Raw genomic sequence first — 15,416 nt, 5'->3', positions numbered from 1 at the left:
TCGGGCCGGACGGCCAAGAACACCCGGTAGCTTACCTGAGTCGGAAACTACTGCCCCGTGAAGTGAGCTATGCAGCCATCGAGAAGGAGTGCCTGGCAGTAGTATGGGTACTCAAAAAGTTACAACCATATTTGTATGGACGACAGTTTTCCCTCCTAACGGACCATAATCCCCTAGTCTGGCTTAATCGGGTCTCCGGAGACAACGCCAGATTACTGCGGTGGAGTTTAGCCCTACAACCTCTGGACTTCACCATCCACTACAGACCCGGCAAACAAAACGGTAATGCCAATGGACTAAGTCGACAAACGGAACTTGTACCAACCCCATAAACTTCGGTCATCCCCAAACCGATCCGTTAAGGATCAGACTGTGTATGCCGATCGCGTCGCTGAAAAGGGGAGCCGTGTTACAGAACCCCCAGCACCAAGAATTTGTTATGCAGTATATATTATGTATAATAGGTTCCATGTGAAATGCATCAGTCCACCGGCTGCGCCCCTGGGCAGAGGAGACAAGATATCCTCCTTCTGACCTTCCCCCACCTTTGTAATTACCACAGTGAATATCAGCAGGCTCCGGCCACCTGCGGCTATTGTAATGTTTGTCTGGCTTGCTGTTTGTCAATTGACCCGCCCTCTGTAACTGTGTGATATATTCTGTGTTCTGTGAGTAAAGAGTGTCACACTGGAAATATGTGGAGTAGCAGTGATATTTTATATGCTCTCATGTAATCTAAGGAATTCCAGTCAGCGTCCTTCATTCAGAATCCAGCCAAAGCAAAGTGGACCTCCGGAACCACGTGGTGGTGCTGAAAGAGTTACTACAGCACAGCAGACCCCGTTACACTACTCATTACAATTTTCCGACACTGAGCAAAGCAATGTCGCCTGTTTATTTATGAACAATTTTTTGGCAGACATTTAGCCCACTTTATTATTTGGGCCTACTAACTGTGTCAGCCTCTCATTAAAGTTGTCCTCCGCTGAACAAAGCAATGCCGCCAGTTTAGTCCTGTTACCAATTTTGAACTGCATTTAGCCTACTTTATTATTTGGGCCTATATCTGTGTTTCCTCCTCATCCTGCCCATTGCCCAGCCACTGCTATATGAGTCTGCTGGTACATTGACCCAGATCACTACATTCCCCTGGCACTCTACACAGCCAGAATCTGACCCTGCTGAAAGTCAGGTTCCCCTCCCCGCATACTATACCACCTTACACGGGGACAAAGAGGAAGGTGCAGATGAAAGTGCAGGTTCCTTCATCAGGTGGGGGGGGGGGTGCATACTCGTTGGCGACGTCACTGGCACAGGGCCCCTCATAGTACGCAAAATTGTCTCTGTCGGTGGGAGGCGCCACCCGCCGTCAAACACACCACCGTACTTTGAGGGGCCCTGTGCCAGTGCCAAGGCCAACGAGTGGGCCCCCCCTGCTTGCTCAGGATCACAGCACTTGCAAAGTTGAAATACTTACCTCTCCCTGCTCCACCGCCGTGATGTATTCCGCGTTTCCTGGGAAAATCTTGAGCCAGCCCTGCCCCCCCACAACTTTAGCCAAATGACCCCAGTTTTCAATGCCTAACTATTATTATAAAGTAAATTAAGATTGACAAGCTTCAGTAATATGAATTGATGTTTTTGGCATTAAAATGGGCACTGTAGGTGTTTTCCTGTCTTCCACTCACTGCCGACTTTGATTTCCCATTGACTTGCATTGGGTTTCGTGTTTCAGTCGGCCCCAGACTTTTCGCAATAATCGGCCGATTTCACCCGACCCGACTTTTGAAAAGTCGGGTTTCGCGAAACCCGACTCGATCCGAAAGAAGTAAAAGTCGCTCAACTCTACCTTTAATAGTTCAGTTTGCAGTTAGCTCTCAGGCCCAATGTAAGTAGATGCAGCGATATTTGCTCACCTGGCAGATCTCGTCCGGCGGCAGAATTCGCAGTGATGGGTTTATCGTGCAGCTTCTGCATCTCCCCATGCGAGGATTCCTCTGTTGGGGAGAGATGAATTGGGCTTTCTCCTCTCTTTGTGGTCGACGCACCGTTAGCTGTTGGAGCCGAGTTACCGGGCTGCGACTCTCTCGAAGTTGATGGTGTAGATTTATAGTTGTTGGGATTGGAAGGATCCACTGTAGAGGCGTCCTGGATGAGTGGAGGCGGCACAGTGGGCGGCGAGGCAAAGGAGTGCGATTCTCCTGGAACCAGTGCTGGGGGCTTATTCACAGAGTCTTCACTCCAGGTTTCTCCATCCGGCTTTACACCTGCACAAGATTATATACGAAATACTGAAATGCCGAACAATGTATCCTGGAGACTTTCACGAAGGAGTCTGATATCATGGGGTGAGGACGGGATCACATGGCCGTCACTAAAAGGTGGGCTCAGTCACAACCGTAACATGCTGCCGTGATCGCAGACGGGTGCAAACGCTGCCTTACAGTGCATGCCCCGAATACTGCATGCTGCCACTGTATAACACGGATCGTGAGGCAGTGTGGAAACCTGCGGGTGTGCGCTGTCGCCAGTGTTCGTATCACACAGACCGAAATATGGCAGCGTAGAAACCTGCGGGTGAGCACTGTCCCTAGTGTCCATGTCACAGACCGAAATATGGCAGTGTGGAAACCTGCGAGTGTGCGCTGTCGCCAGTGTCCGTGTCACACAGAACGAAATACGGCAGCGTGGAAACCTGCGGGTGTGCACTGTCCCTAGTGTCTGTGTCACACAAACCGAAATATGGCAGTGTGGAAACCTGCGAGTGTGCACTGTCCCTAGTGTCCGTGTCACAGACCGAAATATGGCAGCGTGGAAACCTGCGGGTGTGCACTGTCCCTAGTGTCCGTGTCACAGACCGAAATATGGCAGCGTGGAAACCTGCGGGTGTGCGCTATACCTAGTGTCTGTGTCACACAGACCGAAATACGGCAGTGTGGAAACCTGCAAGTGTGCACTGTCCCTAGTGTCCGTGTCACAGACCGAAATATGGCAGCGTGGAAACCTGCGGGTGTGCACTGTCCCTAGTGTCTGTGTCACACAGACCGAAATAGGGTAGTGTGGAAACCTGAGGGTGTGCGCTGTCCCTAGTGTCAGTGTCACACAGACCGAAAAATGGCAGCGTGGAAACCTGTGGGTGTGCGCTATACCTAGTGTCTGTGTCACACAGACCGAAATACGGCAGTGTGGAAACCTGCGAGTGTGCACTGTACCTAGTGTCCGTGTCACAGACCGAAATATGGCAGCGTGGAAACCTGCGGGTGTGCACTGTCCCTAGTGTCTGTGTCACACAGACCGAAATATGGCAGTGTGGAAACCTGCGGGTGTGCGCTGTCCCTAGTGTCAGTGTCACACAGACCAAAAAATGGCAGCGTGGAAACCTGCGAGTGTGCACTGTCCCTAGTGTCTGTGTCACAGACCGAAATATGGCAGTGTGGAAACCTGCGGGTGTGCACTGTCCCTAGTGCCTGTGTCACAGACCGGAATATGGCAGCGTGGAAACCTGCGGGTGTGCACTGTCCCTAGTGTCTGTGTCACAGACCGAAATATGGCAGTGTGGAAACCTGCGGGTGTGCACTGTCCTTAGTGCCTGTGTCACAGACCGGAATATGGCAGCGTGGAAACCTGCGGGTGTGCACTGTCCCTAGTGTCTGTGTCACAGACCGAAATATGGCAGCGTGGAAACCTGTGGGTGTGCGCTATACCTAGTGTCTGTGTCACACAGACCGAAATACGGCAGTGTGGAAACCTGCGAGTGTGCACTGTACCTAGTGTCCGTGTCACAGACCGAAATATGGCAGCGTGGAAACCTGCGGGTGTGCACTGTCCCTAGTGTCTGTGTCACACAGACAGATGTATCATCCCTTTTTAGCTATTTCTTGGTCAATACAGTGAAAGGGAATTGTATGATTAATTAAAATACTAACTCCGCGTGAATATTTGGAGAATGTTGCATGATAGCTCGAGACCACTAAGGGTACCTTCTCACAGTGGCACTTTGGTCGCTACAACGGCACGATCCGTGACGTTCCAGCGATATACTTACGATCTCGCTGTGTCTGACACGCTACTGCGATCAGGGACCCCGCTGAGAATCGTACGTCGTAGCAGATCATTTGAAACTTTCTTTCATCGTCAAGTGTCCCGCTGTGGCGGCATGATCGCATCATGTAACAAAGGTGTGCACGATATTGTATACGATGTAATGGGTGGAGGAGCTTGATACGTAGGAGCGCCAAATTCTCCACCTCCTGTGTGCTGATTGGGCGGTACAATACTGTGCGCTCATTCAGTCACTGTGTGACATGCCCGTACGACTGTCCCGTACGACTTCTACATCGCAAATACGTCATGAAATTATCGCTCCAGCGCCGTGCATTGCGAAGTGTGACCGCAGTCTACGACGTTGGAGCGATAATGGAGCGACACTGGAGCGTCACGGATCGTGCCGTCGTAGCGACCAAAGTGCCACTGTGAGATAGTACCCTTAGGCTGGGGGTAATAGATATGTATTATGCTCCTTCATGTGAGTCTCTTGGAGGCATAATATTACGTGCTGATATTTCTTCATGGTATTGAAGATCGCCTTCCTTTTATCAGGTTCATTTACTCCCCTTACGTTCCACGGCAATAAGGTAATCTTTTTAGCCATGAAAGTCAGCCTTGCGGAATAGATAGGGGTATTCCAGAAAAGGTTATCTCCATCCGTGGCATTGCACAACATTAGGTATGACTAAGAAGAAACACTCTAGATCAGATGTAAACCTAAACAGCAACCTGAGGGTCGGTTGTGCCCTCTTTATGCTTCAACATAACCCAAATTTCAACACTAGCATTTTGGCCACTGCGACCATGCCCTAACAGGTGCTCTCTAAGGGACCAGGGCCTAAGTCGAAACCTTGGATGTAGCAGTCACAATGGGGGGAAACCAAGCAACCTTCTAAATTCTCCATCGTTCTAAAGTTGCAAAACTTTATGCATATTCAACATTAATGCCCAACAGTCATCCATGCCCCATAACAGCATACCGATGAAGAAGTGAGGGTAGAATGAAGATTACAAGTACAAAACTGCTATTCAAGTAGCAGCCAGGAGGACCGGAGTCAAGCCTAGGCATCTTCAAGCCTAGTTTCCAGGCACTCTTTGCCGGGTCCTAATCTCATTCTACTTCTGCCCAAAGTTTTTTTTTCATTTTGATCCAACTAGGAGAGAGTGTCCTTAGCAGAGTCAAAGAAGGATATTGAATTCATAGCAGCAACCCACAAGTGGGCCGGATATTACCTAGAGTAGGAGCAAGCCATTGTCCACAGCCGTTTTTTTATTCTCCAGGAACTGCGCACTTGTGTTCTGAACATCAACAAAATAATCTGTGAATATGGAGATTCTTGGACCATTTATGGAGCTTCGTAGGATGGTATCCGGATCCTTATAGTGAAATATCTTGGCCAGGACTGTGCATGGTGGTAGAGGCCTTGTCTGCACCCGTTCCACTGCAAAGAGGGGGCTAAGAGTATCCTTCCCACACACCATCACTAGCCAGGTTTCAAAGAATTCTGTGGTCTTTGCGCCTTAGGATTTTTAAGGGACTCCAACAATCCAGATATTGTTCCTGCATGGGCGGTTCTCCAAATCATCCTGGTTGATGCGATTTGCCTCTGATAACTTGGTGTGTTGCTGCAAATCTAGCCTCATTGGAAGTAGGATGTCCTATAATTCATTAACGCTCTCCTCGAGGTCTGTGGTTCTCTCTGAGATACTGCATATATCTTGTCTGACCACTGAAATGTTCTTCATAATTCCTCCTACTTGCAGCACCAGAGATGGAAGAGAGCTACTACAACCCCCACCCAATAGCTTGCATGATATCTTGGGCTCTGTAGCTGATAGTTGGCATGTAGGAGAAACAGCATGGAATCCCCGGTTCTCATCTGGTTCATACTCAGGCTGATCTGTAGTAAGCAGGTGGGAGAAGGAATTTGGGTCTGGATGAATCCCTCTCAACGTGTCATCCCGTTTCTTCCCCTCCTGATCTTGCAAGTCTTACTAAACTAGCCACATCCTCCTTTTAGTGCTCACCCGCTCAGCTTGCACTCTCTGCCACAATCGTGTTGACCCCTATCTTGTAGATTGCAGTCCTGGCCTTTGAGCACGTTCCCTTTCTTCATGGCAGGCTCCATGCCAGGGAAATGGCTGTTTACAGTGTCCAGGGTTAAGCAAGTAAGTATACCCGACCAGAGGGTGAAAAGAAGGTCAGCCTGAGGATCGTATAAGGATCTGCACATAGAGCTGGCCGGGCATGCATCCTCTCACATCGCTGGCAGACCATGCCCCCACGGCAAGGGCAAATCTTAAAAATGGTGAGGACTGGTATAGTAGACCACAGAGTTTATGTAATATCACTGTATAGACTGTGATGTGCACTAGTAAGGTTTAGCGGGAGAAGACACTCGGCATACATACTAAACCCCATTCTCACAATACACTGAACATACTTTGTGGTGTACAGCTAGGACTTGGCACAACCTGCGGCATCGGTCCTGTATGATAGTATCCTGCATGGTTCTGGACCTAAAAACAAGTTTAGGTTGTAATAAATGGATTGTATATTGTTAGAAAAACATGGCTACTTTCTTTCTGTAACAGTTCCCATCTTTCCACAGGTCGAGTGTGGTTTTGTAACTCAGCCCTATTCTCTCGAATGGAGCTGATCTGCAAGACCAGCCACAACCTTAGAACAAGTATGGCACTGTTTCTGTAAGAAAGCTTTCTGTAGGTTGCTTTTATCTGGAAACTTACTGGTGAAGCACATGGCATGATAAAGCTGGGAGGTGGTGGTGGTTGGTAGGTATTGATGACTTGGTTGGGTACAATTCGGATATGATCCATCTTCTGCATAAACTGGTTGGCTAGAGGAGATAGCCGATCCTTGTTACACTGTGCAAAGGTGACATGCAATGGCTTGGAGGCTACAATCCTTCCGTTCATCTCTGTGACCGCTTTGGTTGCTTCCTCGGGGGCAGAGAAGCAGACAAAACCAACCCCTTTGCTGCATCTACCTTCCATCATGACCTGAAATATTAGATCACTTGCCATCCTTACAATGAAACATAGGCAAATAAATAGTACACCCTCACCTAAGAAGGTTCACGTTAAAGGGTCATTCCCGACATTGAAAGTTATCATCTACTCATCACTCTATTTCTAAAGGATCGATGGGGTCCCAGCAGTCAGACCACCACCAATCCACAAGTTATCACCTCTCCTATGTATCGATGAAAACGTCTAATGTTGGCCATAAGTATAACCTTTATGTTACGTAGATGAAAATGAATATGAGGATAGAAAGAAGAAAGAAGCAGATACAAGCTGAGCTCACCTTAGCACTGATGATGGTGCCATAACTGGAAAACAACTGATGCAGTAGATGGTCATCAATGCAATCTGCAAGATTTTTAATGTAGAGATTGACACCCTAAAATTAGAAGAAGAAAAAAGTTATTAAAAATGTAGAATTTTTTTTCAAATCCTCACACAAATTAAACACAAAGGGAGTGAAGTCACTCACCTGGGATACCTGGGATCTGGTGATCCGTTTTTGCTCTATTTCCTCGAACGTCTTCCTAAGCTCTGCTTGTAGTAGTGTAGCAGAGGGAGCTCTCGTCAAACTCAATTTGACAGGTGGACACGCCCCTATCAAGCTGTATCAAAGTGTGTAACCCCTCCCCCCTGCCAGCTGGCCTCCTTGTCTTCTAACAGCAGCTGTGTGGCAGCTCCCCCTCCCTTTTTATATAATTTAATTTGTTAATAGAGTGAATGTTATCTCCGTAATTGTTTTATATTAGAGTTTTATATCTATAGGGGATAACGCGCGCATTATGTATGCGGGCATGTTACAACATGAATATTATCCCCGTAATTGTTTTATATTAGAGTTTTATATTTATATATATGTATGCGGGCATGTTACAACATGAATATTATCCCCGGGGCATGTTACAACATGCCCCTGGGCATGTTACAACATGAGTGTTACCCCCGTAATTGATTTATATTAGAGTTTTATATTTATAGGTGGGGATTATAATGGGCGCATTATGTGTGCGACCATATTACAACAAGCGCAGGTATGAATCGTGGTGTTTTATACGTTTATAAAAAAAGCAAAAGACAGGGTATTGTAAAAGTAAAAGATATTTATTGTAAATAAACACAACTCAGAGACATTTCAACGATTCTTGCAGAGTATAAAAGCAGGTGCATTAAATAACACGTTGGCTATACAGCAACAAACGCCTTACAGAATAATGTGATTATTTATCCACTATAAGTTGTGGTTCATTATCACTGAACACATTCTAACTGCAGAAACACTGGCTGTCTAGTTAATGGCCACACAACTGCTTGCATTTAAGTATGGAATACGGTCTCCTACTTAATTACCCTAACAGCTGGGATCACCGTGCTTGGAAAATGACTGGATCACTGTGCATGGAAAATGACTGCGTATGATTCAAACCTGTGTTTGTGGGGCTCCCCGCAGCTGTTTCTCAGGTACCCCAAATAACGGGCGCAAGCAGAGGATGGCTAAAAATAGTTTACTGTGCGAAGTAAGGCGTGCTAGATTTCCCACTAGCCGAGAAAACACAGAATTTGCTAGCAGCTGTCACACAAAGCATCTGTCACCTTGAACGTCCTCTAAGAATTTAAACAACTAGTTAGATCAGTGAAGACAAGTGCAGTTTTGATTAAATTGATAATTGCAATTAGAACGCGGTAAATTTGAAAATGTTGACGAAATAATCGTGAGTGAAGACAAGTGCAGTTGGCCACTGCACATTTAGAGTGAAACAGCATATTTTTCAGCTTATAACGCAGTTTCTCATTTTCATGAGTTTTAAGAGGGCGTGTTATGTGTGATACGGGGGCTACATGCTCGTGTGGTTAATAGATAAAATACAGATATGATATGCCAATTCACCAACAGTGACCGGCTTACACATAACTCGACAATAATCAAGGGTAGATATACAATACAAGGCAATAGACTTTATTAAAGTATGTATCAGACAGGCGTGATATTTACTAAGGCAGCTGAAATGAATTTGCCTCTGTAATCAGAGCAGTGTATTTTATACACAGTGTTCACATATAGTGAATAGTGCTTCTATATGTATTTGTGCTGAGAGTGCATTCTGCAACCAGAGCAATACTGCTAACTATCAGTGTGAAACTTTCAGACAAGTACAGTATATTCTGGACATATTATGTATAATTATTAGTTAATTGTTCACTAAAACGATCATTTCTGACAGAACAATGTCAAATTTTGACAAAGACAATTCAATAATATAAAAATTCTTACAGAATATAAAAAGCAAAAACATTAAATATGTATGTACACATGCATGATTTAGCTTAAAAGACATATTATGTATAATTATTAGTTAATTTTTCACTAAAATGACACAAAATTGTGTTTTATAATACACCATGCTGTTTATTCATTATATGTTGTATTAAATAGAGTCTAACTATCACATTACATGTCTTGCTGTACCAGTATGTATCAGACTGCAATGGCACATCACACTGCTTGCTGTAGTGAATAGAGCTTCTATATGCAATTGTGCTGAGAGTGCAATCTGTTATCAGTGCAATACTGCTAACTATCAGTGTGAAACTTTCAGAGGACTGTGTTATGTGTGATAACTTACCGAAGCGGTAAAAGCAAAACACAGATGTAGAAGTGCAAAAATGACAGTCACTGTATGAGTTTTAATAGACTTTAATAAAGTATGTGTCAGACAGGCGTGATATTTACTAAGGCAGCTGAAATGAATTTGCCTCTGTAATCAGAGCAGTGTATTTTATACACAGTGTTCACATATAGTGAATAGTGCTTCTATATGTATTTGTGCTGAGAGTGCATTCTGCAACCAGAGCAGCGATACTGCTAGCTATCACTGTGAAACTTTCAGACAAGCACAGTATATTCTGGACATATTATGTATAATTATTAGTTAATTTTTTCACTAAAATTATAATCTCTGCCCGAACAGCGGATTAAACTTGAAAATTTTGACAAAAACTATCCTATATTAATGTGCGTATTTTTATTACACTCACCCCTGGTCATATTATGTATAATTATTAGTTAATTGTTCACTAAAATGATAATTTCTGCCCGAACAGCGGGTTAAACTTGAAAATTTTGACATAAACTATCCTATATTATGGCTCGTATTTTTATTACACTCATCCCCAAATGAGCCATTGCTAATTTGATGACACAATTTTTAGCATTTCAACACTATACATTAACTAAATGCTAGAGCTTATGTTACAGTATTTATCTGTTTATTTTATAGCATTTTATCTGTTTATTTTATAGCATATTAGATTTTCACATTATTTGTAGCTGTTTGTGCGGCTGCCTCTGTAAGCCGCATTTTTCTGCCGACAGGCCATAAAGATGTGACCGTAGCCGCAGCTCGCTGAGCGTTACCACCGGACTCACTTCTCTTTGGAGGCTTCTGAATGTACACTATTCCCACCCACGGACAGTTTTCATTTAAAAATATGAATATTATTGAATATAATGTATTACCTATGTTACAGTATTTTATTTTCCCGGTGTTACATTTGTTTTGCTGTCTGTTTTACCACTTCAATGCTATACATTAACTAAATGCTAGAGTTTCTGTAACAGAAACTAGGGACCAGTGTTTTGACAGGGTATAAAGCGGTTGTTTTATACATGACAGGTATATGAATATAAAAAGTAAAAATCATCACATGTACAATTAACATACACCATTACACTTCTTATAAAATAGAGTATATTATGTATATTCTGTGTTTCTGCCCGATTATTTGATTATTTGATTTATACCTCACTGTATGGGATTATTATGTATAGATATGAATATTACTGAATAGCCTCATATCTCCCCGGCCGTAATAGGCTCTAATGCTATAACATCCCACCTCTGCTTGCTGTCTCAGATCTCAACCACAGTAATAGAGTCTGGTGGTATAACCGGCCACCTTAGTTTCTGTAGGGGGAGCGGGGTGTGTTTCTACAGTATTATTCTGTTGTGAGCTTGAAGTCTGGGCACTATAACTGCTAACAGCTGCTAAGATTTTCTGTGGTGCAGATACAAGCACTCAACTTGCTAGCAGCTGTTAAAATGTATCTGTACTGACCACTAACTAGATGTCAGGTTGTGTGATATAGTTTAATTTGTTAATACAGTGAATATTATCCCAGTAATTGTTTTATATTAGATGTTTATATGATATATTAAGATTAGTCTTGCTTGACAAGCCAGTGTTCTGACATTTTCATAAACCTATAGCCCCAATAATATTTATTTGGACTGCAGATAATTAATTAAAAGCGCATAAAGCGTGTTAAATAGACAGTACACCAAAATCACAGCGAATCAAAATGTATTAAATTGATTACTGATACGCTTCCAACAAATTGATAATAATATCAAAAGTGTACCAACAATATTTATTCTCTTTTATTGACATCGGATATCGTAGCGCCTGTGCCGTCTATTTGCACACAATCATTTTGAAACCGTGTTTTGCTGACCTTAAACATTTTGTATAACAGATGTGTTTCTCCGGATTTTTCTAGCGCAGCTCGCTGAGCGTTACCACTGCACTCATTTCTCTTTGCGGCTTCTGAATGTACACTATTCTTACCCATAGACAGCTTTCCTTTAAAAAATACGAATATTATTGAATATAATGTTTTACATATGTCACAGTATTTTATTTTCCTGGTGTTACTTTAATAATAATAATGATAATAATAATAATAATAATCATACACCGCAAAATTGTGTCAATATTGAACGACTATGAAATTTTCCATAAAAATCTTCTTGGTTAACCCAAGACACGTAAGAAACAAATGCAGGACTTTTACAACCGCCACAGACACGTATATTATTCCATCATTCTTTAATTCAACATTATTTTATCACACATTAATTTCACAGATGTCTGTGCCATCTATTTGCACACAACCATTTTGAAGCCGTGTTTTGCAGACCTTAAACATTTGTATAACAGCTGTGTTTCTCATGATTTTTCTAGCGCAGCTCGCTGAGCGTTACCACTGCACTCATTTCTCTTTGCTGCTTCTGAATGTACACTATTCCCAACCATGGACAGTTTTCCTTTAAAAAATATGCGTATTATTGAATATAATGTTTTACATATGTTACAGTATTTTATTTTATTAATAGTTACTTTTAACTATTCTTTTAGAGTGCCTAGTAGATTTATATTCTTTGCCTGATATATTTCTACACAAAGCTTCAAACTATTTTGTAATTTATAATGTATCACAGTAGTTTCATATGAAGTTACATCTTAGGCCCCATTCAGACTATTGTAATATCTGTAGCTTAAAATAGAGCCAAATAGCTACTTTCAAATCCGGACATACACCACTGATTTTAATGGGGTCTAAGGGGGTTCTATCATGGTTTCCACATAATAGTTATGGAAAGAATAATGCTACAGAATTGGCCGCTCCGGTTATAAAACAAAAATGATGAAAATTATCCATGATGTTAATGTGAAAAAGGCTTATGCCGTGGGTTTATGGATCTCTACAATAAACACCATGTGTAGAAATTTGGCTCTAGAACTTGTTGGATTAGTGAATATAATAACGTTTGTCATATTTTATAACATGCAGCTAATGATTCCTGCTTTCAACTTGTATGTAACTGGATTAAAATAAAGAATAATGACCTAGCTGATTTGGGTGATATTGTAAAACCATTTATTGTTTCTACTACTTGGCAATTGTTACATTCAGTTATTTTTATTTATTTATTTATTTTTATTTTTATTTATTTATTTATTTATTTATTTTTCCATGGAATTTGTTAGTCATTACAATTATTTTTGCTCCCAAGATAGGCTATTAGAGCCACCAAGCTACATAAGTGTGCAGGCTCCTGAATATTACAATTACAAAACATTCAAAGTTTGTTTCTCCACTTTTTGCAGATAATAAATCTTAATTTCTTTATAATCTGACTTTTAGTTATAGTTTGTCGCCGTTCTTTGGCGTTCTATGTATACCGTAAATTTTGCTTCCTTTCAGTGAATAATATAAGACAGATTATTTTTATTCAAAAAATGTATTTATGTTACACAGCATGGTGAAGACCGGTTAGAAATGTAACAAAGCTTTAAAAGTATACATAAGTTAGATGTTTTTTGAATAAAAATAATCTGTCTTATATTATTCACTGAAAGGAAGCAAAATTTACGGTATACATAGAACGCCAAAGAACGGCGACAAACTATAACTAAAAGTCAGATTATAAAGAAATTAAGATTTATTATCTGCAAAAAGTGGAGAAACAAACTTTGAATGTTTTGTAATTGTAATATTCAGGAGCCTGCACACTTATGTAGCTTGGTGGCTCTAATAGCCTATCTTGGGAGCAAAAATAATTGTAATGACTAACAAATTCCATGGAAAAATAAATAAATAAATAACTAAATAAAAATAAAAATAAATAAATAAATAAAAATAACTGAATGTAACAATTGCCAAGTAGTAGAAACAATAAATGGTTTTACAATATCACCCAAATCAGCTAGGTCATTATTCTTTATTTTAATCCAGTTACATACAAGTTGAAAGCAGGAATCATTAGCTGCATGTTATAAAATATGACAAACGTTATTATATTCACTAATCCAACAAGTTCTAGAGCCAAATTTCTACACATGGTGTTTATTGTAGAGATCCATAAACCCACGGCATAAGCCTTTTTCACATTAACATCATGGATAATTTTCATCATTTTTGTTTTATAACCGGAGCGGCCAATTCTGTAGCATTATTCTTTCCATAACTATTATGTGGAAACCATGATAGAACCCCCTTAGACCCCATTAAAATCAGTGGTGTATGTCCGGATTTGAAAGTAGCTATTTGGCTCTATTTTAAGCTACAGATATTACAATAGTCTGAATGGGGCCTAAGATGTAACTTCATATGAAACTACTGTGATACATTATAAATTACAAAATAGTTTGAAGCTTTGTGTAGAAATATATCAGGCAAAGAATATAAATCTACTAGGCACTCTAAAAGAATAGTTAAAAGTAACTATTAATAAAATAAAATACTGTAACATATGTAAAACATTATATTCAATAATACGCATATTTTTTAAAGGAAAACTGTCCATGGTTGGGAATAGTGTACATTCAGAAGCAGCAAAGAGAAATGAGTGCAGTGGTAACGCTCAGCGAGCTGCGCTAGAAAAATCATGAGAAACACAGCTGTTATACAAATGTTTAAGGTCTGCAAAACACGGCTTCAAAATGGTTGTGTGCAAATAGATGGCACAGACATCTGTGAAATTAATGTGTGATAAAATAATGTTGAATTAAAGAATGATGGAATAATATACGTGTCTGTGGCGGTTGTAAAAGTCCTGCATTTGTTTCTTACGTGTCTTGGGTTAACCAAGAAGATTTTTATGGAAAATTTCATAGTCGTTCAATATTGACACAATTTTGCGGTGTATGATTATTATTATTATTATTATCATTATTATTATTAAAGTAACACCAGGAAAATAAAATACTGTGACATATGTAAAACATTATATTCAATAATATTCGTATTTTTTAAAGGAAAGCTGTCTATGGGTAAGAATAGTGTACATTCAGAAGCCGCAAAGAGAAATGAGTGCAGTGGTAACGCTCAGCGAGCTGCGCTAGAAAAATCCGGAGAAACACATCTGTTATACAAAATGTTTAAGGTCAGCAAAACACGGTTTCAAAATGATTGTGTGCAAATAGACGGCACAGGCGCTACGATATCCGATGTCAATAAAAGAGAATAAATATTGTTGGTACACTTTTGATATTATTATCAATTTGTTGGAAGCGTATCAGTAATCAATTTAATACATTTTGATTCGCTGTGATTTTGGTGTACTGTCTATTTAACACGCTTTATGCGCTTTTAATTAATTATCTGCAGTCCAAATAAATATTATTGGGGCTATAGGTTTATGAAAATGTCAGAACACTGGCTTGTCAAGCAAGACTAATCTTAATATATCATATAAACATCTAATATAAAACAATTACTGGGATAATATTCACTGTATTAACAAATTAAACTATATCACACAACCTGACATCTAGTTAGTGGTCAGTACAGATACATTTTAACAGCTGCTAGCAAGTTGAGTGCTTGTATCTGCACCACAGAAAATCTTAGCAGCTGTTAGCAGTTATAGTGCCCAGACTTCAAGCTCACAACAGAATAATACTGTAGAAACACACCCCGCTCCCCCTACAGAAACTAAGGTGGCCGGTTATACCACCAGACTCTATTACTGTGGTTGAGATCT

General features: G+C 41.0%; 1 protein-coding gene across 5 annotated transcripts in view; it reads right to left on the bottom strand.

Annotated features, from left to right (window-relative positions):
* Positions 1-15,416, bottom strand: part of LOC143764603 (polyadenylate-binding protein 1-like) — a 76,072-nt gene that overhangs the window by 37,176 nt on the left and 23,480 nt on the right. For all 5 annotated transcript variants that reach the window (XR_013213233.1, XM_077250337.1, XM_077250346.1 and 2 more), the window contains exons 7-10: positions 7,376-7,471; positions 6,796-7,068; positions 6,492-6,567; positions 1,917-2,267 (exon numbers count right to left, since the gene is read on the bottom strand). Coding sequence is in view for 4 of the 5 variants with exons in the window: in XM_077250337.1 (XP_077106452.1) it covers positions 1,917-2,267; positions 6,492-6,567; positions 6,796-7,068; positions 7,376-7,471 (796 nt within the window). In the remaining variant the exon portion in view is untranslated. The remainder of the gene's footprint in view (positions 1-1,916; positions 2,268-6,491; positions 6,568-6,795; positions 7,069-7,375; positions 7,472-15,416) is intronic.

The sequence above is a fragment of the Ranitomeya variabilis genome, chromosome 1 (assembly GCF_051348905.1).
Source record: "Ranitomeya variabilis isolate aRanVar5 chromosome 1, aRanVar5.hap1, whole genome shotgun sequence".
NCBI classification, from domain to species: domain Eukaryota; kingdom Metazoa; phylum Chordata; class Amphibia; order Anura; family Dendrobatidae; genus Ranitomeya; species Ranitomeya variabilis.
This window is presented reverse-complemented; position numbering and strand designations above follow the sequence as displayed.